This window comes from Megascapheus bottae, chromosome 23, assembly GCF_031878675.1.
Source record: "Megascapheus bottae isolate mThoBot1 chromosome 23, mThoBot2.hap1, whole genome shotgun sequence".
Lineage (NCBI taxonomy): Eukaryota > Metazoa > Chordata > Mammalia > Rodentia > Geomyidae > Megascapheus > Megascapheus bottae.
This window is the reverse complement of record NC_143531.1, coordinates 2,539,760-2,566,883: the sequence shown is the minus strand read 5'-3', so window position 1 is coordinate 2,566,883 and position 27,124 is coordinate 2,539,760. Positions and strand designations below refer to the sequence as shown.

The 27,124-nt window shown below is 37.4% G+C and overlaps 1 protein-coding gene across 1 annotated transcript in view; it reads left to right on the top strand.

The window, feature by feature from the left end:
- The window catches only part of LOC150047204 (ATPase family gene 2 protein homolog A-like), a 106,341-nt gene that overhangs the window by 11,678 nt on the left and 67,539 nt on the right, over positions 1-27,124 (top strand). Inside the window, exons 8-11 of the mRNA XM_090356615.1 lie at positions 1,210-1,333; positions 3,796-4,051; positions 15,135-15,289; positions 16,663-16,872. Coding sequence (XP_090212741.1) covers positions 1,210-1,333; positions 3,796-4,051; positions 15,135-15,289; positions 16,663-16,872 — 745 coding nt within the window. The remainder of the gene's footprint in view (positions 1-1,209; positions 1,334-3,795; positions 4,052-15,134; positions 15,290-16,662; positions 16,873-27,124) is intronic.

The window sequence follows — 27,124 nt, the reverse complement described above, 5'->3', positions numbered from 1 at the left end:
ATTACCCAAGAGTGTGTTCAAGGACAATATATGTTATTGAATTGCATAAAATAGAATTAAGACAGTGTTGTTTAATGTCACAACTTCAAAGAATCAAGGGTTATATGACATCTCTAATATATTTAATTCCCTTAGTAGATTGTATTTTTCAAACCTTTTATGTTTGAAAAGTCATGGTTTACTTAAAAGTAAAAATCTTTTGCTCTTTAAAACATTATTATTAATTTTATTCTCAACTTTAAGCTTTATTGTTATGTTTTGATGAGTGTAAGAATATGGTTTCTGCCAGGAGTTTTGTACTGAGGCTCAAGTCGTAGAGTTCTAACCTTGAGAAAGTCCAAGGACAGTGCTCAGGCCCTGAGTTCAAGCCCCAGGACTAGCAAATAATAAAAATTAAAAAAAATATATAGTTTCTAACCTGGTTACTATTTATAATATGGCCTTGTCTCTACTTATGTTTTGATATTTAATGTTGCACTGTATATTACTGCTGTTTAATTATGGACTCTGTTTAAAGTTTTTGCCTGCAGCAATAATACATGAGTAAAGTAGTATGATATCCCAGTACTGGAAATTGGAGAACCAGTGATGGATCTTACTGATCTTGGGATGTTATTAACCATTAGTGAAGATTCCTCATGTGAGAGAATTCACCATGATAGAATTAGTCACCGTGAAAGTAGAGGCCATTTTTAGTTTATATCCTTTGGGTTCTAAACCTATTCTAAGGCAAAATAAATATCGTTGGCCTTAGTTTCTGAATTGACTCATTGACAACATTTGTTGTGTATGTGTGTATGGTCTGGTACTGGGGCTTGAACTCAGGGCCTACGCACTGTCCCTGAGCCTTTTTCACTCAAGCATCATGTTTTATGCTTTAAGCCACAGTTCTACTTCTGGCTTTTTGCCCTGCCTAACTTCAAATCTTGATTCTCAGACCTCACTATCAGTGCCCAGCTAAACAATTTGGTTTTATCTAGGCATTAACTCTCAATGCCATGACTTTCTTAACATTATAGAGAGTCTAGAATAAAAAATTGACAAGTTAAATAGTTTAAGTTAGAATTAATTTAGGTGTTTTCCGTTTAACATAGTAATTTTAGTTTTTAATGTTAAAATTTAAATTTGATTATGCTACATTTCAGTTAGAGAATGGAAATGAAAACTTAAAATTAAATGTGCATTAGATTTCATTTTGCTTATTTCTAGGCGCCCATCAATTATTTTTATTGATGAGCTGGATGCACTTTGTCCCAAAAGAGAAGGAGCTCAGAATGAAGTGGAAAAGAGAGTGGTAGCTTCACTTTTAACACTGATGGATGGCATTGGCTCTGTAAGTGCAGAACTAGTATTGATTCTGTGTAGCAAGCAGTTGCTTTCAAAAACTCATCCAAGTCTTTTGTACTCCAGGATAAGGGAAGTTTAAACATTCATCTAGGGAAAGACTCATCAAGGAATTGCTTCAGTCAATTGTTGAATAGTTGTCATGCCAGTGTAGTCAGTATAATCTGGCGTATTTTTCTAGTACATAAAAGATTATGATTGCTTTTGTGATAGGTATTTTAACTTAAATACTCAGGCATGCTTGGCACAGTGGCTCACACTTGTAATCTAAGGAGGCTGAGATCTGAGGATCATGGTTTAAAGTCAGCCTAGACAGAAAAATCCATGTGACTTTTCAATTTTAGTTAACCAAAAAGAAGCTGGAAGTGGAGGTATAGCTAAGAGGAAGTGCAGTAGGTTAGCATGAAAAAGCCAAGGGGGATCATGAGAGTAATGAGTTCACCCCACTACTGGCATAAAGTAAAGACAAACAAGAAAACCTGAGGCAAAAATGAAGACGATGCATACTAAATTTGGGGCAATTTTATTAAGAAATTTAGTGTTTGTCAGGGACAGCTCCCAGACCCTAAGTTCAAGTCCCAAGAGTGGCACACAAAAAAAGATGTTTGATTAATATTGAGTTGATTTTCATATGGGGTGAGAGGTAGAATTTTCATGTTTTCTCCCTGTGAATATCCAGTTGCTCCATCTTTTGTTATTTCTCTGTTGTACATTTTTTATTGTGGTGCCAATAATCAAATAGCTGTAGATGTGTTTATTTCTGGTCTTCTATTCTGTTCTATATGTTTATTTTTGTGTCAATATTATGCTATTTTTTTGTTAATATGGCTCTGTAGTTTGGAGCTGCTTTTTTTTTTTTGATAGTCTTTTTTTTCTTTTTTTTCTTTTTTATCAGTCCTGGGCGTGGGCTCAGGGCTTGAGCACTGTCCTCGGACTTTCTCAAGACTAGCAGTGTACCACTTGAGCCTCAGCACCAATTCCGGCTTTTTGCTATTTATATGGTACTGAGGAATCGAACCCGGTGTTCTTGCATGCTAGACAAGCTCTCTACTAGTAGGCGAAACTCCCGGCCCCTTTGTTACAGTCTTGTTCTTGGCTTTGCTCTTTCTGTTTTAGCTTCCTAAGTTCTGGCATTATAGGCATGTGCTATCCATTCTGCTTATGCTTGTTTCTGAAATCATTTAAGTACTCTGACTAAAATATTGGATGATATCAGTAGGTGATTGGTAATGATTGTAACTTTTTTTTTTGTAAAGTCATTGGGGCTTGAATGCAGGTCCTGTACTCTTACGTGGCTTCTTTGCTCATGGCTGGTACTGTACTGTTTGAGCCATGACTATGCTTTTGGCCTTTTGCTGGTTTATTGGATATGAGAGTCTCAAGACTTCACTGCCCAAGCTGACTTCAAACTGTGGTCCTTAAATCTTAGCCTCCTTGGCAGCTAGGATTAGAGATATGAGCCACCAGTACCTATCTATAATTCTTTTTAATGTAATGTACTATAATGTTTTAATGAAATTTTCATAGAGTAAAAATTCTTATATACCTAAAGGTGCCTGGTGTCTAGATACTGGTTATATTTTCAGGAATTTAAAATTTATCACTAACTGAAGAAGATACTGTATAAAAGGAAATGTACTCATGACTGACTCAAAGTTGTAATCCTTTTGTACATCACCTCTATAATAATAAAGTAAATTAATTTTAAAGAAACAGAAAAAGAAAACTAAGTTTTCTTAAACTAACTGAACAGTTTATCACAGTAAAACAGGAAGCAAATTTTACATGTGAGAAAGTCTTGATAGGTAAGTCCCTTGTGTATCTGTGTTCTGTTTAAATACTATGCAAATCATACTTCTTGCTTCTCAGTAGGGGAAAATACATAAAACCATTAGAACAACTCCTTGTAATTAGTTTTTGCCAGTCATGGGGCTTGAACCTAGGGCCCGTTCACTGTTCTTGGACATTTTCTCAAGGCTAGATCTCTACCACTTGAGCCACAGCACCAATTCCAGCTTTTTTCTATGTATGTGGCACCTAGTAATTGAACCTGGGTCTTCATGCATGCTAGGCAAGCATCGACCACTAGGCCAGACTCCTAGCCCTATTTGTAAATTTTTATTTATTATTTGCAATAATGGTATAGTTAGAGTTAGAAATGAGAAAAACATTCTTTATGATAGAAGAGGTAAGTTTTGGACAACTTCTGTGGGAGAGTACCTAAATGTGTCTAAATGGCAGCGCTATGAGATATGTAATAGAAATACTAAGAACGTTATAAATAAAGTTAATAAGTAGGTAATGTAAGTATAAGTGCTTAATGGCCTGGACAGTTCTATTCATTTGTGTCTATAAAGCCAGTGTCCATCTCCTTATAATGATGATGATGATAATGAAAATTACCATTAGCAACTTCTAGAATAACATTGTTGTAACCTTTTATTTTGTTAGGAAGGAAGTGAAGGACAGGTATTAGTCCTGGGAGCCACGAATCGCCCTGAAGCATTAGATGCTGCCCTCCGTAGACCTGGACGATTTGATAAGGAGATTGAGATCGGGGTTCCTAATGCTCAGGAGCGGCTAGATATTCTGCAGAAGCTTCTTCAAAGGGTACCTCATTTGCTCACTGAAGCTGAACTGGTGCAGCTGGCAAATGATGCTCATGGATATGTGGGAGCAGACTTGAAAGCCTTGTGTAATGAAGCAGGTAAGCATGACTTGATACCACGTTTCTGTATTGGTTTATTTGGACACTACTTTATTTGAAACTGTTTTACATTTGCTTTACTTAGAATATTAAATACCAAAAAAATATATTATCACAAGCTTAGAGATTGCTAGCAGGAAAAGGCTTTATCGTATCCTACTCTGGGATGCATTTTGCTGCCTTGTGAACATTTTATTTCGCTGATTCCCATGAAGTAGTGTATATATCCTTGCTTTTCATATAAACACCTTTCCTACAGACACAGGCATGATTTTCTAGCTTCTTTCTCATCTAGCAGTGGCCTTGTGACTATTGCCACTTCTAGCCAATTTGATATAGATGAAGTTTTATCAGGAAAGATGAAGTTTCATCCTTGAGGAAATTGGAAATGCCTTGTAAGGAAGAATCTTTGATTATATACGCTGATAATTTATATCTGACTTACTTCATGGAACTTGCTTTACTTTTTTCCAGTCATAAAATATATTTATAGAAAATGTTTAGATGGTTTTTAAAAGAGGAAATATTCTTATGCATACTTTCTAAAGATAACCACTATTAAAGAACATATTCTTGGTTTCTCTTGTGCACGTATGCATATAAGTAGGGGACAGGAATATTGATGACAGTATTTGTTGATGTTGTACTGTGGAAATTAGGGACTCACACCTGTTGTAATCCTAATTATTTAGGAGGCTGAGACCTGAAGATAAACATTTAAAGTCAGGTCGGGCACAAAAGTCTATGAGACTTTTATCTCTGATTTTTTTTTTTTTTTTTTTTTTTTTGCCAGTCCTGGGTTTGAGCTCAGGGCATGAACCCTGTCCTCGGACTTTCTCAAGGCTAGAGCTCTACCACTTGAGCCTCAGCACCACTTCCGGCTTTTTTCTATGTATGTGGTACCAAGGAATTGAACCCGGGTCTTCATGCATGCTAGGCAAGCACTTTAACCACTAGACCAAACTCCCGGCCCGACTTTTATCTCTGATTAACTAGCAAAGCCAGAATTGACTGTGTGGTTCAAGATGATGATTTTGCTTAGTTTAGCCTTGTAATTGTTGAGCTGCTAATTGTTGAGCTGCTAAATTTTAAAAAGCCTAAGAGCTCTAGCTATAGAGTATGTGACAGTAATGCCTTAACTCTGGAAATATTTTAAGGATTATTACCAATAGTTGCCTACTTTAGAATTTACCTCACCTTTGATTGTTTAACTGTAGCTACTTTGGAAGCTTTTTTTATTATTTTTATTTTTTGGTGGGTTGTGGGGCTTGCACTTGGAGCCTGGGTGTTGTCCCTGAGCTCTTCAGCTCAAGGCTACTGTCCTACCCCTTGAATCTCAGCCCCACTTCCCATTTCCTAGAGGTTAATTGGAGATAAGAGTCTCACCTTCTTTAGTGCCTGGGCTGGCTTTGAATAGTGATCCTCATATCTCAGCCTGAATAGCTAGGATTATAGGCCTGAGCCACTGGGCCTGGCGTACTTTGGAAGCTTTTAAGACCGTTTAATGTTTGGAAAGAATTTCAGAATAATTTCAGTAATGGAAAATATTTTAAAATGAGGATAGTTTTCATAAGCTGTTGAAGTGTTTGATCTTTTAAGTGTGACCTTACTTATTTTTTTTTTTTTTTCTTTTTTGGTGCTGGAACTGGGACTTAAACTTTGGGCCTGTGCTCTGCAAATAGAGCCAACCTCATTTTTTTTTTTGGCTTAAAGGTGGTACTCTATCACTTGTGACACCTCCAGTTTTAAAATTTTTTCTGGTTAATTGGAGATGTAGCAAAGATAATATTTTTGCTTGGCAAAGACAGTTTGTTTGCTACACCTAAATCCTGAAATCTTAGCCTCCTGAATAGTTAGGATTCTAGGTATGAGCCACTTGTGCCAGACTGGACTATAATAGCCTTTTATTTGTTCTAAAAGGGTGTGTTCACTTTCTAATAATCCTAACATGCCTCAAAACATCTTTGGTTTATTTATAAGTTTAGTTGTATTACTGGTTTGCCAATAAATTCAGTTTTGTTACATTTTTTTTCTCTCCCCTGGATGAGTTTTCTTTTTCTTTTCTTTTTTTTTCCTTCTGCCAGTCCCAGGCCTTGAACTCAGGGCCTGAGCACTGTCCTTGGGCTTTCTCAAGGCTAGAGTGCTACCATTTGAGCCACAGCACCATTTCCAGCTTTTTTCTTTTTTTTTTTGCCAATCCTGGTGTTAAGCTTAGGGTCAGAGGACTGTCCTTGGATTTTTCTCATGGCTAGAACTCTTATCACTTGAGCCTCAGCACTACTTCTGGCTTTTTCTACATATGTGGTACCAAGGAATAGAACCCGGGTCTTCGTGCATGCTAGGCAAGCACTCTACCACTAGGCTAAACTCCAGGCCCCCAGCTTTTTTCTTTATATGTGCTACTGAGGAATCACCCCAGGTCTTCATGCATGCTAGACAAGCACTCTACCATTAGGCAAAACTCCGGGTCCCTGCGTTTGTTTTTTCTAAATCCTTTTATATTTTGGAAAGACTTCCTTTCCCTAGTGGCAGTATTGTGTTCATCCAGGTTTTTTTTTTTTTTTTTTAATAAGGTGCTTTGAACAAACTTTACCCTAAAATAATGAAACAGATTAAATTCTTGAAGTAGAAGTTATACAACTTAAGAAGATAATAACTTTTATTTCTATATTCATAGTGGTCTAATTTAATGGGACCCTGTTTAGTCCCTTTGATTTAAGCCAGATCTGTGTATGGAAAGAGTTAGAGAAGGAAAAATAAATAGGAAAAGAAAGCTAGAAGAGATATTTAGGAGTTTTCAAATATTATACTTTTGTTAAGATATCTTGGTCTTTTGAAAATTATTATGGTTTCCAGGTTAGAGGACTAGGAGATGGGGGAATCTGGGTTGTTTAGTCTGCATAGACAAAAGTAAGCATTTAGTACATTCTGGACTAGAACTAGGGCCTTTCTGTATAGTTTCTGTGCTGTACTAGTTTCATATGAAGTGATGGGCTTGGGTCCCTAGAAGTACATTGTTTAGGGATCAAGAAACTGGGCTTAGGAATTAGGCCATTCCTTTACCAGAGGCTTAGTTTTCTCCATTTGTAAATCATAAATTGAAGTATGAGGGGAGATGATGTTTCAGTGACTTCATAGTTGTAGTACTCACTACATATAAGGAAAAAGAAGAAATAAAATGAAAAAATTAGAAAACCAATGAATATCCAGATTATTCCCTAATTCTCTTTGCATCCACTTTTACATCCTTTGTGGCTTTCATCATCAATTTTGGTATTTATTTGTCTAAGTAACTTAGGCTGTTAGGGATTTCCTTTACATTCTCTTTTTTTGTTAAAATAAATATGGTTATAAAAAATAAAAGAATTTACAAGTCTTAATTTTTTTTCTTTTTTTTTTTTTTTTGGTGTGGGGGGCGGGGTGTCAGTACTGGGGCTTGAATTCTGGGCCTGGGCATCATCCTTGAGCTCTTAGCCTTGAGCTCAGCTACTGCCTTGAGCCACGGTGCCATTTCCAGTTTTCTAGTGGTTAATTGGAGATGAGTCTCAGGGACTTTAGTGCTGGTGGTGGCTTTGAACTGTGATCCTCATATCTCAGCCTCCTGAGTAGCTAGGGTTATAGGTGTGAGCCACCATGCCCGGATGGTTTGAAATGAGGAACTTGTGTGTGTGTGTAGCAATTGGGGCAGTTACAACCCAGCGCGTGTGTGCACGCATAGAAAAGTTTCTTTGGAAAGAAATATGGGAGAGAAAGAGATGTGGCACATGCCATAAACATGATGCCATAGGATAGCATGTTAGCCCATCTTTAGCCACCTAGCCATCTATTCATAAGTGTTCAGGGTTATGGACTATGATTAGGGATTGGGAAGCTGAGTGCCAGTGGTTTATGCCACTGGTGCCCAGCCTTGACCTTTTTTTGCTCAAGACAGGCGCTTAAGCACAGTGCCACTTCTAGCCTTTACTGTGTAGTTTAATATATTAGAGATAAGAGTCTCACAGGTTTCCTTCCCAGGCTATTGTTGAACCATGAACCTCACATCTCAGCATTCTGAGTATCGAGGATTACAGAAATGAGCCAGCGGCACCTAGCTTACATAAGTAGTTTTTTCACAAGGTATAGTTAACTCTTTATTTTTGCCATTACTGGAGCTCAAACTCAGAGCTTATCCTATATCTCAAGGCTTGAGGCACAACTTTGCTTCTGGCTTTTTGCTGGTTAATTGAAAATTAGAGCTTCCTTGAATTTCCTGTCCAGGCTACCTTTGAATTGTAATCCTTTGACCTCAGACTCTTGAGTAGCTAGGATTGCAGGTGTGAGCCACCAATGCCTGGCTAGTTTACATCTTTTATAGTGTTTATGCTCAACTTTCTTAATCTCATTCCAGTGTTTATAGTTATTTTCTCTATCTTTTAACTTTGTTGCTATAATTAATATGGAATGTAGAAATACGATAGTTGTGCTTTCAACAATTGGGTTTTATGCTGTCTAAGCAAAGGAGATGTTTAACATTGATAATGGGGTGTGAAACTTGCTTTTAAATGTTACATTTTCTATACAATTAAGTTTTTAACCTAGAGTGTGACTTGATGTGCTGTGTCTTATCCAAAGACCTAATACTCTGCAGGTCACCTTTTTAAGCAGAGAGCAGCTGTATTCTGAAATGTTTTATCTCAAAGTGGACAAGCTGTTTACAAGCTAGACTCTTAACACACCCTGACATTTAGTGTCTGTATTTGTATTCCTCATGGGATTAGGCTGCCTTTCTAATTAATTAGTTGCATAGCCTTTTATTAATTCCCTCAAAATTTATAATGTTTTAAACTAACAACATAGATAAGGATAGTGTAGTTTTTGGAAAACATGATATGTTAATTATGTAGCAGGGACATGAATTATATAAACTTTGCTGAATGTTAGAAAGTGCTTAGCAACAGTTTTCCAAATATAGGGATTTATTGTATAAACTTGCCCTTCTAAGGCTGCCTGTGCCATTTCAGGAGAGTGAATATAAATAGAGCTTGATTGCTTCAAGAAGTGGACTCAAGTCACTTTGTTTATAGGGAAAGGAAGTCTTTGCTTTGCATCTCTTAGAGTTTATCTTTAGTATCCTTGTGGACTGTACCTCATTTCATCATTTTCATACCAAATACTTGGGCCTGGAGAAGGTAGAGTCACAGAACAGGAAGAATTAAAACACTTATTTACACAATGATTTTTGGCATTATGGCACTGAAATTTGGGTTGAATAACAGTACCGCATCTAATTACTTTTAACTTTTTTGGAAATGGAAAATTTTATGTCTTGTCTAAAGTGCCAAGATCTTTATGGCTTGATAGTCTTTCCTCCCCCGCCCCCCACTAGCTTATTTTAACAGGAATTCTAGCAGTTTAACTCTTATGCTTTCTGACGTTTTTCACTGTCTTAAATTCCTCCAGTATTACTTTCTATGGCACAGTTAAACTATTGTCCTTTTATGTTTGGTGGGGGTGTGGCAAGTGGCTGCTGATACCACTTGAATTGGGTTCTTGCTTGCTTGCCTGAACTCCACCATTTGTGCAGCTACATTTCCAGGCCAACTTTTTGCTAGAGGAATCTTGAGGGAGTTGAGGGCTTTTCTGTCAGGCTGGCTTTGACTCATGATCCTCAGGATCTCAGCTTCTTGGGTAGCAGGATAATTTGCCACTAGTCTGTAGGGCAAAATTCTCTATAAATTCGGGGAAATAATGGGGTCTTAGAAAGCTTGGTGAGCTCTAAATTCAAATGCTGACTTTATTCTTTGTCAACGGAGATAAGCTTGATAAGCTATTCAACCTTTCATTTTCTTTTTTCTCACTAGCTGAATAGGATGGCATATCTTTTTCAGATCTCTTATGAGATTCAGAAAACAATTTGACAGCAATAGTCATGGTTTATATAAGCCTTGATAAATGTCATTTATTTCTCATTCTCTTGCCTCTCCAAAGCTATTTTAACATCCTGTTGAAATAGTTTTGTATTTATGCATTTCTATAGATAGAAGTTCACTTGAGTTTTAGCCATACTCTGGATATTTTATGAAGCATTCTTGGTTATTCTAATAGAGAAAAATATTAGAGAAATCTGGCAGAATCCTCTATGTTACTTGATAGTAATTTTTACTGAATCTGCATCAGTTACATGTCTTGTACACTAATAAATGTGCAGACAAAATAATAGACAAGGCTTATTTTGGTTTATTCCTTGATAAATGCTCTTGCTGAACCTTACAAAGGGAAATCATGTCATTTCTCAACCACCTCATCACACATGTGGGTTCTCTAGTGACCTACAATCGAGCAATAAAAGAAAGAAAAGAAATTAGATTGATATATTTACCAAAACTGTTTTGTAAGGGCCCACATATTTATTACTGTAGCTTGAAAACTAAACAGTAATTCTGCAGAAGAATACATATAAACAATAAAAAAATTCTTCCCTGTTCAGTAATTTTGAAGTATAATAATAAAGTACTTATGAAACCGAGATTGTTCCTGTGCATGAGCTTAAGATTTTATTTTCTTGGTCACTGAAATGAGCATTTCGCTACTTACTTGAAATGGCTGGAGCTAAGTGGTTTATTTCAGGAAGCAGGTGATAGTTCTAATCCTGTTTAAGCTCTAATTGACATATGCCATTTACTTACTAGTGGAAAATTTTCTGGCTTGTGATGCCAAGACTATAAAAGCAATACACTTCAGAAAAGTTTTCTTTCTAATTAAAACATTTACAAATATGAATCTTTTCTAAATAAAATTATTTCTCTGAGATACTCTTTTTTTTTTTTTGCCAGCCCTGGGGCTTGAACTAAGGGCACAGTCCTTGAGCTTTTTCAACGTTAGCGCTCTACCTCTTGAGCCACAGCACCACTTCAGGCTTTTTCTGTCTGTGGTACTGAGGAATTGAACCCAGGGCTTTGTACATGCTAGGTAAGCATTCTACCACTAAGCCACACTTCCAGCCCCTCTCTAAAATATTCTTTATACCTTTTTTAAAGTCTTGTCAGCTCTGTTGTTAAATTTGTTCAAAATTCAACCTTTGCTGTGTGCTGGTGGCTCATGCCTCTAGTTCTAGCTATTTAAGAGGCTGAGATCTGAGGATCATGGTTCAAAGCCATTCCAGGCAGAAAAAGTCCATGAGACCTGTACCTACAATTAGCGACTAAAAAGCTGAAACTGAAACTGTGGCTCAAGTGGAAGGAGTGCCAGCTTGAGCAGAAAAAGCTTATGGACAGCTCCCAGGCCCTGAGTTTACTCCCAATGTCTGCCTCTTATTTATGCCTTCGGCAGAGTTGGGATTTCAGGCCTGTGCAATGGCACCCAGCTTGTCTTTTTTTTCCCCTCCATACCTCCCTTCTTAACCTCCCTCCTTCCCTCTCTACCTCTCTCCCCCTTTCTCCCTCTCTCCCTCCCTTTTCCTCAGATAGATAAATAATTGAGTTATTTTTATTTATTTTGTGTTGGATGGAGTTTTAACTCAGGGCCTCATGCTGTCTTGGTGGTTCCCCCACCCCCCTTCAAAACTGGCACTCTTCCACTTGAGCTACACCTCCACTTCTTAAAAATTGTATTTTAGGGAAACTTTTTGAAGCCTTTTCTGATGAAGTGAATGAAGTGAATTTTAATGTTTGGGGGCTAGAATCCCCTCTGAGAGATTATTTCAGGATCGTGTGGAAATTACGTGACCTAGGTAGTGAGATACAAGCTTAGGCCCAGGATTCATGTTTGAAGACCCTGGTGCCTTCCATAGTGCTATTATTTATTCAGTTAATGTTTGTGCAGGTCCTGGGGCTTGAACTTGGGGGCCTGAGTGCTGTCCTAGCTTTTTTACTCAAAGCTAGCACTACTTGATCCACACATTCACTTTCAACTTTTGTCTCATGGACATTCTACCCAAGCTGACTTTGAATTTCAGGTTTGCGACACTGGTGTCCAGCGCTGTGCTATTACTTACTACTAGTTTTGGGGCTTGATTTCAGGACATGGGCACTGTGTTTTAGCTTTCTCAAGGCTAGCACTCTACCACTTGAGCCACAGTACCACTTCTGGCCTTTTCTGTGTCTGTGGTACTGAGGAATCAAACTTGGGTCTTTGTGCATGCTAGGCAAGCACTCGACCACTAAGTCATGCTGTGGGCCCTGTGCTATTCTTTTAAAAGCAACTTCTGAAAGTGATGGAATTTAGTATGGTTAGGACTCCCGTGATCACTTTTAAGATGTAGCAGTGCCTTTGTTGAGGATATTCCTTTTAATTTCTCTGGTACTTAGTACTTTTATATTTTAATGTATAGTTAAGGGAATATAAAAGTTAAAATACAAAAAAATTGTTTTAGCTATACTTACTTCACTTGTCATATGCACGAGCACATTTCTAGAGAAACTTTACCACAATATTTATAATGCAGTTGTGAGAGACAGATACCCATGTTATCTGTTACTTCCTCTGTTATTTATTCCTATGATCAGTTTGAATTGTTTATTACTTTCCATTGAAGTTAAATTGTGGTGTCACTTAGCAAGCATTGTACATAAAATTTTAAGATTCTGGGGCCGGGAGTTTGGCCTAGTGGTAGAGTGCTTGCCTAGCATGCACGAAGACCCGGGTTCGATTCCTCGGTACCCCACATACATAGCAAAAAGCTGGAAATGGTGCTGAGGCTCAAGTGGTAGAGTGCTAGCCTTTAGAAAGTCCAAGGACAGTGCTCAGGCCCTGAGCTCAAGCCCAGGACTGGCAAAAAAAAAGTTAAGATTCTGTATTGCAAATTTTGTCTTACTCTTGTCCAGAAATATTTAGGATTTTTGTGGTGGTAGTTTTGTTTTGTTGTTTTTTTTTTGAAAAGGGTGGTGGTGGATGTTTGTTTGAGGTACTTAGAATCTAACCCAGAGCCTATTACATGCTTGGCTACACTAGAAGGTCATGGATTGTTGTTTTTTTTAGGGTTCTTTTTTTGGGGTGAGGGCAGTCCTGGGGCTTGAGCTCAGGCCCTGAGCCCTCTCCTTGGATTTTCTCAAGGCTAGAGCTCTACCACTTGAGCCTCAGCACCACTTCTGGCTTTTTTCTATGTATGTGGTACCGAGGAATCGAACCCGGGTGTTCATGCATGCTAGGTAAGCACTTTAACCACTAGATCAAACTCCCGGCCCCTAGGGTTCTTTTTTTAAAGAATTTATTAACATTGATTTTACGTCATATTTCAAATGATGTACTTAGCAAACAAGTATTCAAGAAGGGAATCTCTATATACAATCACTGGCACTTAGATTATAGAACATAATTAAAATTAGGCTGAGGGTTTATATGTCATAGATACATATTAATCTATGTAATAAAACATGTCTATAGAGTCATAGATTTTTATGCCTATGTAGTTGTGTTTATATTTCTAATAGCATTGGGTATGCAAATATTGAGTCCTCACTCTTGTACTGTTTGGATCTAATAGCCACATATTAAGGATACCATGCACCTTTTGTTCCTTTGATCTTGACTTGTCTTACTCAATATGATTCACTCTAGATTCATCCACTCTCCTGCAAATGCCATTATTTTATCTTGTCTGTTGGCTATGTAGAATTTCATTGTGTATATATTTTGTATCCATTCATCTGCAGTAGGGCATCTGGATTGTTTCCATTGCTTGGCTATTGTGAATAGTGCAGAGATGAACATAGCTGAGCAGTTGTGTCCTTATCATATCTTGGGTTATGAATGTTCAGGATATATGCCCAGGAGTGGTATGGCAGGATCGTAGGGAAGGCAGAGCCTCTCACCATTCAGCCAGTGTTCTTAAAGAGGACCTGCCCAAAAATCTCTAGGGAGAGACAAGATATGGATGTTGTGGCGTTCTATGATGACTGCATTATTTATGAGAAATTTGGCATAAAACTACCTCTCAGTTCTAGGGGACACATTTAACTTGGAAATCACATGACCCTGTATGGATGGAGCAGTGGCCTATTGGTAGAAAAAACAATTGGAGCTATTAAAATTAGTATAGAAACAGCTTCAAAATTCCCTATTTTTGTTATCAAAAGGGTCAGGAAAATACAGGTTTATGCAGCCCAACCAGGTCTCCAAAGTCTTTCATCAATTTCTAATAATTTGTATGCTATTGAGATAAAGGATTGTTTTTCTTCTTTTTTTCCTGTCCCCCTTCACTCATTGGATAAGCAGTAGTTTGTCCTGGCCACCCCCCTTGCTGGGGAAGCTAGTAATCATTGTATTTCCCACTGCCTTCTCTGTTTTGCTGTGATGGGGATTCCCGCACAAATTAAAACAGATAATGGTTCTGGTTATGCAGGCCGTGCATTTCAATCCTTCTGCCATTCTTATATCACTCATATTACAGGCATTCCTTATAATCCTCAAGGTCAAGGTATTGTGGAGCGAGCTAATGGATTTTGCTGGGGCCAGCCGGTAGCGAACCAGGGTTCTCAGATTAGGATTCCTGAAATAGGGGGCAGGGACTAGGAAAAAATAAAAGAGAGACAAACAGATGGGGTTCGGGCAGGCTACAGCCCAAATCAGGAGCCATAGCTTAAGAAGCCTGTAGCCCAAGACTGTAGTTCAGTTTATTTCCAGTTCTGACCTTAAATACACTTCTTTAAACTTAGGAACTGCCAGGGGCTACATTCATACAAACAGTATCAAGTCTCAAATAGGTTGAATGAGAAGCTATCAAGTCCCAAATAGGTTAAATGAGAAGCTATCAAGTCCCAAACAGGTTAAAATGAGAAGCTATTGACACAACCCAAAATCATGATAAGAGCTTACTTCCTTGTGTACTCAGTTGTGTGGGTCCAAGGTCACTGACCCCACAGTCATGGTCACTGACCTCACAGTCCCCAACATCAAGGTCTATTTTCAGTTCTTTAAGAAACCTCCACACTGCTTTCCTGAGTGGCTGAACTAGCTTACAGTACCACCAGTAGTGTAGTAGGGTTCCTTTTTCTCCACAACCCCACCAGCATCTGTCCTTGTCTGAGTTCAAAATCGTGGCCATTCTTGTTGGGGTAAGGTGGTATCTTAGGGTTGTTTTTATTTGCATTTCCTTTCCTTATTATAGGTTTCTGTGCCTTGCGTAGGTTCGTGAAGAAGCATCCTAACCTTCCTGATACCAAGGTGGCCAGCTTGGTGAAGATCACTCTGAATGATTTTCTGCAGGCAATGAAGGACATCAGACCCAGTGCTATGAGGGAGGTAGCAATTGATGTCCAAAATGTAAGTTATCTATACTAGGTGCTAACAATTGCTACAGAATCTGAGGTTCTACGGAAACCAAGTTGCTGTGTTTGAAATTTTCATAATAGTGAAATAATTGTGGATTCAATGCAATTGTAAAAAACATACTGTGCATTCTTTTCTGAGTTTACTTTAGTAACACCATCCTGCAAAACTAGCACAAATCACAAACAGGTAGTTTGTATTGACTGTATACTTATTTTTCCATTTTCCTTGTGTTAATGTTTGTGAGTATACAAATTTGTCTTATGTTAAGGCTTGTGCATTGATTACCACAATCAAAATACTGACTGCCAGATGCCAGTGATTCACTTCTCTAATCCTAATTACTCAAAAAGGCTGAGATCTGAGGACCGCAGTTCCAAGTCCAGGAGACTTTTATGTTTAGTTACCTACCAAAAAACCACAGATGAAACTGTAGCTCAAGTGGTAGAGCGCTAGCCTTGAGTGCCTTGGCCCTGAGTGCAAGCTGTAGTACTGGTACAGACATTAAAAAAAAAAGATACCTAGTTTTATCACCACAAAGATCCCTCACATTGTCCTTCTCTAACTATATCCACCTAATTCCATTTTTAAAACTTGTATTATTTATTTTTTAATAGAATAAAAGGTGATCTCACAGTTTTCTTTGACACACTAACATTACTAACTTTTTTGGCAGACAGTATCAACTAGACTGGCTTTAAAGCGGGCTAATGGCACTCTTTGTTTCATCAGTTTGTTTTGTAAGCATTTTGTTACAGGACAGCAAGCCACCTTTAATCTGTGGATCATATTAGGGTTCCTCATGACCCAAGCATGATACACAGAATAAAAGGTGATCTCACAGTTTTCTTTGACACACTAACATTACTAACAAGTGAACATTGAGATAATAGCACTGGTAATGTGTTCTGTATGGTATAGAGAAAGAGGAGGACCATTAAAAATGCTTACATAGAAGGATTTTGGTTAGCCATGAGGTGAGAGTCCCCTTATTTCTGAGCACCTGGGATTATAGGCATGAACTACCATGTTCAGTACTTGTTAACTTTTTTTTTTATGAAAAAATTTATTAACGTTGATTTTTACATATTTTAAATGACAAGTTTAACAAAGAAGTGTTCAAGGAGGGAATCTCTGTTTACACTCACTGGGACTTAGTATTTAGAACTTAATCAAAATTAGGCTAAGGGTTTGTATGTCATAGAAACATTAATTTATGAAATAAAACATTATGTCTATAGTCATAGTTTTTTTATTTCTATATAGTTTACTACTTTATATTCTTAAAAGGATCCTCTTGATTTTTAAATGGGTTATTTGCCCTTCTACTTTCTTTGCTGATGACATGCTTTGTTTTTGTTTTGCAGGTATCCTGGTCAGACATAGGAGGAATGGAGAATGTCAAGAAGAACTTGAAACAAGCTGTGGAATGGCCTTTGAAACAACCAGAGTCATTCATTCGAATGGGAATTACGCCTGCTAAGGGAGTTCTGTTGTATGGTCCTCCTGGATGCTCTAAAACAATGATAGCCAAGGCTTTGGCCAATGAGAGTGGACTGAATTTTCTAGCTGTAAAGGTAGGCTGTTCATTATTTTTAATGGTTGATCTACTTCTTTCTCCACTTATTTTCAGCCTTAGAAAAAGCAGGCAGCTTATATTTATTTTTATTTGAGCTAGGTGACAAGGTAATATAGAGAGATGACAGAAAGGAATGTCTTAACCTATATAATCAGGATACCATGGCGGATCCTGACAAAATTCACTTTTCTTGCTTCCTAATATTTCTTATATACATATGCAATCGAAACTAATGTTTTTGTTTCTGCGTTGTTTTAATTGTACTGAAGACTTTTGACCTAACAAGACTTAATTGTAAATATGATAGTGAGTTCAATATTTACAAACATGGAATTTTCAATTACATAGACTTTTAAGAGGGGGTACGATTAGTCACTAAATTCTTTAAAAATACATTTCAGCCAGAAAAAAATACATGCACCGTTTTTATTCAAGCCCATGGACACAGGCACACTTTTTTTTTTTTTTTTTGCCATTCCTGGGCTTGAGTTCAGGGCCTGAGCCCTGTCCCTGGACTTTCTCAAGGCTAGAGCTCTACCACTGGAGCCTCAGCACCACTTGTGGCTTTTTTCTGTGTATGTGGTACGGAAGAATTGAACCTGGGTCTTCGTGCTTGCTAGGCAAGCACTCTACCACAAGGCCAAATTCGCTGCCCCATATAGACACATATTTTATTGGCTCATTGTTCTACCCTCTGTTGCTTGGGATATCTTTTACTTGATAGTTTGATAGATTTACTTTAGGACTAGATGTTAATTAAATTACTTTTACATAAGTAATATACAGTATACCAAGTACCAAAGTTAAATGCAGTAACAACGTGAGATAAACCCTAGGGGAAAAGAAGAAAAAAGAAATAGCTTCACATGTTACATTAAGAACAACAATCACAAAGATAAACCTCTTGTGTCCATATACTTGTTCTTTAAAATTCAGTATCTTCAACATTTTGTTTATTTTTCTTCTGGAAATTTTAGAAACTGTTGGAGAGGAGATCATTTAGTTTATAGTCTACGACTATTGTTTGTGTGTGTGTGTGTGTGTGTGTGTGTGTGTGGATAATGTATAGAGGAGTTACAATTATATTTGTCAGGTAATAGGTATATTACTACTTACACACTGATACCCCTTCTCATGTTTTGGTCCCCATTTTCCTCCCCTACCCCCTACCAATCATATTGTTTCCCCCCCTTCCTTTTCCTGCTTCAAATAAATATACAGTATACCAGGTAACTAAGTCAACCAGTAACCATATGAGATTGGCCATAAGAGCAAAAAAAGAGAAGAGAAATAACATAGTACATTAAGAACAACAATCACACAAGATAAGCCTCTAGTTAGCATATCCTAGAGTTCCTTTAATTTACTCTCATCTTATATAACCTTATGTACCTAGGTTTAGGGCTATTGTAATCCTCTGCTAGGAGAGTCCTAGATGTGTACTGATTATTACAAATAAGGGAAAGCATTGAGCCTATGTCGCATTGGGTTTGGCTTACTTCAGTTACTATGATTTTTTTCCAAGTGTTTCCATTTCTTTACGAATGGGGCCAAGACTTTAGTTTTAAAGGTTGCAAATTTGATTATTAGAGTCCTAACTGTTTTTGAAATTTCCATATACGTCTTGATTTCTGTTTGGTTTCTGTCCCTTCTCCTGTGGACATGGCTGTACTAGAATTCTCTCTGCTTTTTATTGTCATCTTTATTTCACTGTGTCTATCTTATGTATTTCATAATTATATATTCATAATAGACTATTTTCTACTTGAAAATAAAAAAACATCTGATGAAGACCTAGCTCACAGCTTTTTAGATTTGAATCTTGAAAGGACACACATACTTTCTTAGAAACAAGTATCTTACTGTTTTTGTGATCAAAGATGCTAGTTATAGATGCTACCTAGTATAGTTTTCTTGACATTCCTAGGATTACTTAAAAATATGTTATCTATTTTAAATATAAAATCCATGATAACTAAATAATTTTCCTTTTTCATCTTCTCATTATAAGAAAATGGTAAGTGGTTCTTTTTTTTTTTTTTTTTTGCCAGTCATAGGGCTTGAACTCAGGGCCTGGGCACTGTCCTTGGACTTTATTTTGCTCAAGGCTAGCACTCTGCCACTTGGGCCACAGCACCACTTTTGGCTTTTTCTATGTATGTGGTACCAGGGCTTCATGCATGCTAGTGAGCACTCTACCACTAGGCCAAACTCCTGGCAAGTAAGTGGTTCTTTGAAAGGTTTATCTTGCACTTTGTTCATGGAAAAACTAAACCTTAACTTGTTTGAGTTTTTTTAATTAAAATTTTAAGTCTCCTAGTTATACAGAAAAGGTAAGTAATGTTGAGAAGTTATCTTGAGTTCATAACCTATTTAGAAATCGTTACTAGTCCTAATTATCAATTTTAATGCGTATTTTTATTTTGTATAATGCTTAATATAGTTTGGGCAGTATTAGTTTTGGATCTACAAGGAGGTATTTTTTTAATGACTAATGGATGTTCTTTCAATTTTGTTTCAAATTTTTCAAAATAACAAGTCAGGGACTTTAAAAAAAAGTATGAGGATCAAGAACATGGCTGCCCCATGGTAGGGTGCTTGTCTGGCATGCACAAAGCCCTGGGTTGGATTCCTTGGTACCCACATACACATACAAAAAAAGTGGTAGAGTGCTAACCTTGAGAAAGCCCAAGGACGGTGCCTAGTCCATGAGTTCAAGCCTTAGGACTGGCCAAAAAAAAAAAAGATGCTTACTGTGAGATTTGAATAGTTATTTTCAGATTATGATGTGGAAATAAAATCAATATAGTTGTTCATATTACTCATTCTAGATTTAACTTTCTATGCTAAAAAAAAATCTGGTTTTTGCTTTGAACATACAGGCTTGCTTTCTAAAGGGACTTAAGGGTTATACTTTAGTTTGACCACTTGGAAATAACAAATCATATAAGTTTTGAAGATGAACCCTTGAATTCTCTCATCAGTAATATGTATTTTAAATACTTTTTTTTTCTTTTTGCCAGTCGTGCAGCTTGAACTCAGGGCCTGAGCACTGTCCTGGGACTTTTCTCAAGGGTAGAGCTCTACCACTTGAGTCATAGCACCACTTCCACCTTTTTTTCTGTGTATGTGATACCAAGGAATGAAACCTGGGTCTTTGTGCATGCTAGGCAAGCACTCTACCACTAGGCCAAACTCCGGCTCCTATTTTAAATACATTTTAAAGATAGTGAAACTCCCTGCCTCTTAATAGTCACAGCACCACTTCCAGCTTTTTCTGTTGATGTGATACTGAGGAATTGAACCCAAGACTTGTTGCATGCTAGGCAAGCACTTCATCAACTAAGCCACATTCCCAGCCCCTCCCTGTACTTTTTACCATGGTTATTAACTTTACTAAAAATTAAAGACAAATTTATTCTATTCAGAGTAAGACTTTACCTTGGTTTGTGTGGGCTCTTAAAAATCCTCTGGCATATTTGTGTTTCTATGAAAATGCTTTAGTTTGTCATATGGGTCAATTTCATTAAAAAAAAAATTCCAGTTGGAACTTCTTTGTGCCTCTTTCTTGGATTGTGCAAACATTCATTAATTATCTTTGGGTAATTTGTTTTTTACTTGATAAAGAACTGTCATTGATTCTGGAAGAAGAATCTAAAGGACTCAGAAAGTTGTGTGTGTGAGTGTGTGGTGTTTTTTTTTTTTTTTTGCCAATTCTAGGGCTTGAACTCAGGGCCTGGGCAATGTACTTGAGCTTTCTCAAGGCTAGTAGTGTTCAACCACTTGAGCCACAGCACTACTTCTGGATTTCTTTTTCTGTGTATGTGGTACCAAGGAATCGAACCCAGGGCTTCATGCCTGTTAGGCAAGCACGCTACCAGTAGGCCACACTCCTGCCCCCTGTTAAGGAGTTTTCATAAATTCTTTATTAGCAGTGCTGGGGAGTATAGTAGTATATGGGCTTAGTGTGTTTTTCATTTTTTGAGAATTTTTTTCTGTAGAATTAATTGTCACAGAGGCTTTGTATAAAATACAATCAGTTTTCCAAAAAAATAATTGTATGTACTTAGAACAACAAAGCTTAAAATAATTACTAAAACTCAGTTAACTAAATCTTTACTGTTCTGTTACTAAATGTATAAGATAATGTGAATTTGGAAAATTCTAAATTCTCCAGACACAAGTGGCTCACATCTGTAGTCGTAGCTACACAGGAGGATGAAATTCTTTATGACAGAATGATTTCATTTACATTTGTGTTGCATTTGTTGTGTGTGTGTGTGTGCGTGTGTGCGCGTGCTCTGTGCTGGGCTTGGATCTAGAACTAGGCCTGGGGTGCTACTTCTGAGCTTTTTATTTAAAGATTAGTACTGTCATTTAAGCCGTCTTCACTTCCAGCTTTTGTTAGTTAAGTGGAGATAAGCAGAAAGTCCTGAGAGTTTTTGTTTGGGCCGGCTTCAAATTATCCTTAGATCTCAGCATTCTGCGTAGCTAGAATTATAGGCATGAGCTTCCAGTACCCAGCTTGTCATGTCTTTTAAATCTTTGGTTAGCAACAGCATCCTCAATATTTCCTTTATCAATATTGATACCTTTTTTTTTTTTCTTTTGCCAGTCCTGGGCCTTGAACTCAGGCCTGTGCACTCTCCTTGGGCTTTGTCAAGGCCTAGTGCTCTGCTACTTGAGCCACAGCACCATTTCCAGCTTTTTTTTTTTTAATGTATGTGTTACGGAAGAATCGAACCCAGATCTTCCTGCATTCTGGGCAAGCACTCTACCACTAGGCCAAATGCCCAGCACCAATACTGACATCTTTTGAAATTGTTAATATACAATGCTCTTGAATATCCTTGGTTTTTTTTTTTATAACGCCTTATGATTTGGTTTAGATAATTAATAAGAAATGATGCTGTTCTATCAGGATCCTGAGGGGACAGATAACTAATGTACTGTTAATGGTATCCTGAGTAGGAAACAACAAGAAGAGTATATAAGGAAATTGGATAGGGTGTGGTTTTAGTAATAATGTATCATTGTTAGTTCAGTGACTGTTATAAATGTACAATGCTAATAAGATGTGTTAAAAGTAAGAAGAGACAGCCCGGTACACTGTCTCAAGCCTATAATCCCTAGCTACTTAACTAAGATGCAGGATTAATGGTTCAAGGCAAGCCCAGGTCTAGAAGTTCTTGAGGTTCCATCTCAACTAATGATTGAATTTAGTGACACATGCCTGTTAATCCTAGGTATAGAGGAAGCAAAATGACAGGGGCCAGTGTTTTGCCATGCTCCTGTCATCCCCAGTGACACAGGAAAGCACGGGTAGGATTGTAGCCAACACAGTAAAGGGTTAAGAGGCATGGCTCATGTGGTAGAGTGACTTCCTAACAAGTGTAAGAACCTGGAGTTCAATCCCCAGGACAACCCAAAGGATTGAGAGAAGGGAGGAAGACGTAGGGAGAGAGGGACAGAGGAAAAGAAGGAAGGTTTCTATACTGTCTTTGGTAAGTGTTTACTGACAAATAAAATGTATATGAACTGAAGTTTGAGTATCACAAACCCAGGCATCTGCACACATTCAGCAACAGAGCAAAACCTTGATACAAAAGGCCATATAATAGAACGCTAAATAAAAGGATCTCTAGGATATAGAAACATAAGCCATATAATGAATGATTGTTGTTCTTGAGGTACTATGTTATCTCTCATCTCTTTTGCTGTCCCTTGGTTATCTCATATTGTTACAGTATCTCACTTTGTTACCTGATATATCGGATATATTTGTATTTGGTTATTTGAAATTGGATAGGGAACGCATATGTCTTTCACACTTTCCAGGTTGCATGTTTAATTCTACCCACCACAGTACCTGCAATAAAATCTCTGTTATTTTATTTTTCCTGAGTGAATGAGTTGTGGGGAAGGTTTGTTGATACCTTGAGAGAACAGCTTGAATTTGGTTCTCTTCTGCCAACCCCGCCTACTTTTTAGGGTTTTTACTTGCCTTTTTCCAAGAGCGGCTTTCTATATGTGCTGATACTGTGCTTTTAAAAAAAATACTTTTTCAACATCCTTTACTCACATTACATAAATGTATTTGATTTCATATGAGTTTGGGTTTTTATGAGTGTATTCCATTCATAACATTTAACCATAGTTAGCACTTAGGTTAACTTGCCTTCCCTGGACATTTTAAAACACAAAGTTGATTTGAATTGTAATAGCCTCAAGTAGTAAGCAGGTGCCAGACACATTTACAAAGCCCTTGGGAAGACTGGAACAAAGCCAATGGTGACTTAAAAAGGCAAATTAGGAAGAGTATAGATGTGAATCTCATACTTGAATTTGTGACTAATATGCTGTAAAATAATGAGACATAGCAAAAGAAAAATGAGATTTAGTTCTCACTAGATTTAGTAGAAAAATTGGTACAGTACTTTGGTTGATATTTTGTTGCCCTGTAAACTCTAATACTGGAAATCTTGAACCAGGAATGTTATAAATAAACATTATGCTCAAGTATGCTAATTTTTTTTTTTTTTGCCAGCTTTGGGGCTTGAACTCAAGGCCTGAGCACTGTCCTTGGGTTTTCCTCAAGGCTAGAGCTCTACCACTTGAGCCTGAGCACCACTTCCAGCTTCTTTTTTCTGTGTATGTGGTACCGAGGAATCGAACCCAGGTCTTAAAACTCCCGGCCCTGCCTATGCTAATTTTTGATACTGAATTCTTGGCAGGTTTTCTTGACCATACTTAAATCAGTGAAGCACATAAGACCAGCATACTGTAATTGTTTACTGCATAAAATTGGAGTTTTTATTTTTTTTTTTATAGGGGGCGGTGCTAGTCTTGGGGCTTGAAATCAAGGCCTGGGTGGGCCCTGTCCCTGAGCATTTTTGCTCAAGGCTGGCGTTCTAACACTTGAGCTACAGCTCCACTTCCAGTGTTGTGATGGTTAATTGGAGATAAAGAGTCTAGGCTGGCTTCATGAGACACCATCACCCAGCTTCTGTGTACTACTTAACATTTTTTTTTAACATGTAATGAGTGAGACAGTATTGTAGGCATCTAAAGCTTATAGTTAAATATAAACAAGTCCTTTGTTTATGATGGGTGTTAATAAAATTACTACTTCTAAATATACACATGAAACCACACATTTGAAAAGAATTAGGCTCATCCTTGTCATGTGATCTCACTGTCAGTACCTTGGAATTTGAATTGCTAATACTTACACTATCTCAATGGTTACATCCTTCCTATTTTAAGGATTTGGAAAAAGCAGGACAACATAATTTATAGAAAGAATATTGGTCTGGAAAATGAAAGCCTTCTTTATTTTTGTTTCTGTAGCTTAACTTGGGATTTTGTCAGGACTGTAATATAAGAGATTTTTTTGTTGTTTCTGTGAGTAGCTTACTTGCCTTACATTTTACTCTTTTTATTTTTGCCTAAAAGCATTTAGGATCACATAGCTCTTCTCTCAACTTTCAACAGTGAAGAAACTCACGTCAGTACTGCCCTTTCTCAGTTTTTTGGCTTCATACAAATCATTTTTCTTTTTTCCCATTAATATATTTAAATATAAATAAAATACACCCTTCAGCCATTACATCTCACCTTATTCCATTGATTGCTAGTTTGACAAAATATTTGAGACCGTAACTTACAAAGAAAATAAACCTATTTTTTTCAACCATTTATGAACTTCAGTGATTCTTATATACCTCTGTGTGCATAGTTCCATATAGACTTCTCTGCGGGGTATGCAAGCTTTTTGGAGTAAGGGCTTTGCTTCTTCTCAGAGCCTTATGTGGGGTCAGGGCTCCTGAGTTCAAACTTATCGCTGATGTCTCCATTGTTTATCTCAGCAGTCCCAAGGCTGCATTGCTGTTTGGCCTGGCCATTGAGGATCCATCTGTCTTAATTGCAAATTGTGTCTAGCCTTTTAGGGATTTGTGGGATATCACAGGACTTCTTGCAGTGGGACCCACAGCTGAAACCCAAGTGTCTCCGTTTTCTGGCTTGAGGGGTGTTCCCAGTCCTCAGTTTTCTGGTATAGTCACCCAGCACTCTTGCAGCCCTTGAAAGTTTTATTCTGAGTATCCGTTTCATCTTCGGTGTGTTTTAATAGCCTTTGTCTTCAGCCTCTGTCTTTTGGAGCCCATGCACGCTAGTTTCCATTTTGAAGTCTGCAGGTTAAGATTGAGTGACTTCATTGGTTTGCTCTCTGGAAAAGAGTTGCAAAAGCTTATATTCAATTGCAAAGACATACACCACATTTTATTCTACCTGTAATAAACCATGGGTCATAATCTATGCTGCCATGTTTTTCCCTCTGGGGTTGACTGTCCATTTCTTAAAATCAGAAAGAACAGCTATTATGAGCAATTTTGTAAAATCTTGATAAATGCCTGATATGTTCTATACTTGTCATTGTTTGTGTCCTTCCAAAGGTGCGTATGTCCAAATCTCAGTCCCTAATATTGGGGTACTGAGCAAAGTGGGACTTTCAAGGGGTGTACTTAGCAGGAAAGACTTCATCAAATCATAATCATATACTTTACATCAATTGTTTAAATTATCTGTACTACAATGGACAATGAGTATGGAGAAATCTCCATATTCTCTAACCTCTTTCTTTGAGTCAAGGCAAATGATTTAAAAGCTGTATATTAAGTCTTGAGTTTTATTGGGTGCTTAAAGAAATGTATTCACTGGATCACTATTTTATATCATACCCTTAACTTTTATGGAAAGTTGTTAGAACAGCACTGGTAATACAGAGTAGCATATAAATATAATAAAAACAATGACACCACCAGGTTCCTTTCTGATCTTTGTCAGGACACAACTTTCCTAATTAGTTTGCCTTAAACTGCATAAAGGCTGCATAAAAATTCCTTACTGTATCTCACTTCCAACAAAAACCCATTCTGTTAATTAAAAATTACTGTATTGGGTGGAGCCTGGTTCTTGTTCTATTCACCTTCTTAATGCTTTTTTCATGTTCCCATTTAAGTAAAAGTGTAATTTATCACATAATTGAAGAGTACAAGTTAGCGTTCTGTGATGTGCATGGTAGTGCAGAACTGTAAAAGTAATCCACAACTATGCAAAATAATCTTTTATCAGTGGGAAGAATTACAGTTGTAACATGAATCTTTAAAAAGTCTCTTTGCATCAATGTTAATTAATTCTTTTTTTTAAAAAAGTCTCTGCTATAAGCACACAACAATGACTTCTGTCAGTATTAATAGCTTTCTTTTTGGTCTTTCTGCTTAGATCCTTTGCTCTGTCTAGTCATCATTTACACTTTGACACCCTAGTGCGTCATTTTATGAACACTTTATAATTTGTGCATTTTGTATTAATGCAATTTTAGATATTTGCCACTTTTTTGTTGTGAGTCATGGGCTTGAATTCGGCCTAGGTGCTGTCCCTGAGCTCCTCGGCTTATGGCTGAAGAGCTATGAGCTATTCCTGGGCCCGGGCATTGTCCCTGAGCTGTTTAGCTCAACTCTACTGCCCTACCCTGGAGCCAAGTCCCACTTCCTGTGGTGTTTTTTTTTAGAGGTTAATTGGAGATAAGAGTCTCAGGTCCTTTTGTGCCCAGGCTAGCTTTGAACCTTGATCTTCAGATCTCAGCCGCCTGATTAGCCAGAATTACAGGTGCGATGCACCGCGCCTGGTGCCACTTAATTTTTTTGTGAGCAGTTTCAGCATTGTTTCTCTCCAAGTTTCATTTTATATCTGTGCAAAAATTATCCTAGAGTATATGTTCCCAGAATAAGTTCTTAAATGATAGGAAAGGACATCCTCAATATTACAGATATTTTGAAATTACTTTTGGGTTTCATTGTTCTTTTTAGTATTTTCATCAGTCTTCTTAATATTTTAAAGTTTATACTTATTGATAATTCCTTTTTACTTTTATTGAAGTTTATACTCATCTTTTAGTAATGATACTTCCTTTTTATGTGTATAGTGTATATTAACATTGGAATTATTTAAGGACTGTAATATATGAACCGGAATGACATTATTCCATTGCCTTATTTTGGTGGACTTACCATGGAAGCATAGGAGGAATTGCTTCTTGTTCCTAAGAGAGAGGTGTCAATGTAGTGGGTTTAGTCATGTTATATAAGAAGGTTTCTCAGAACCAGCCAGTAGTTAGGCCTGGGACTCTGTAGATGTTCATCTTCATTGGTGTTCTAAATTAGCCTGGTGTTTGTTCTGTGCATAAGCAC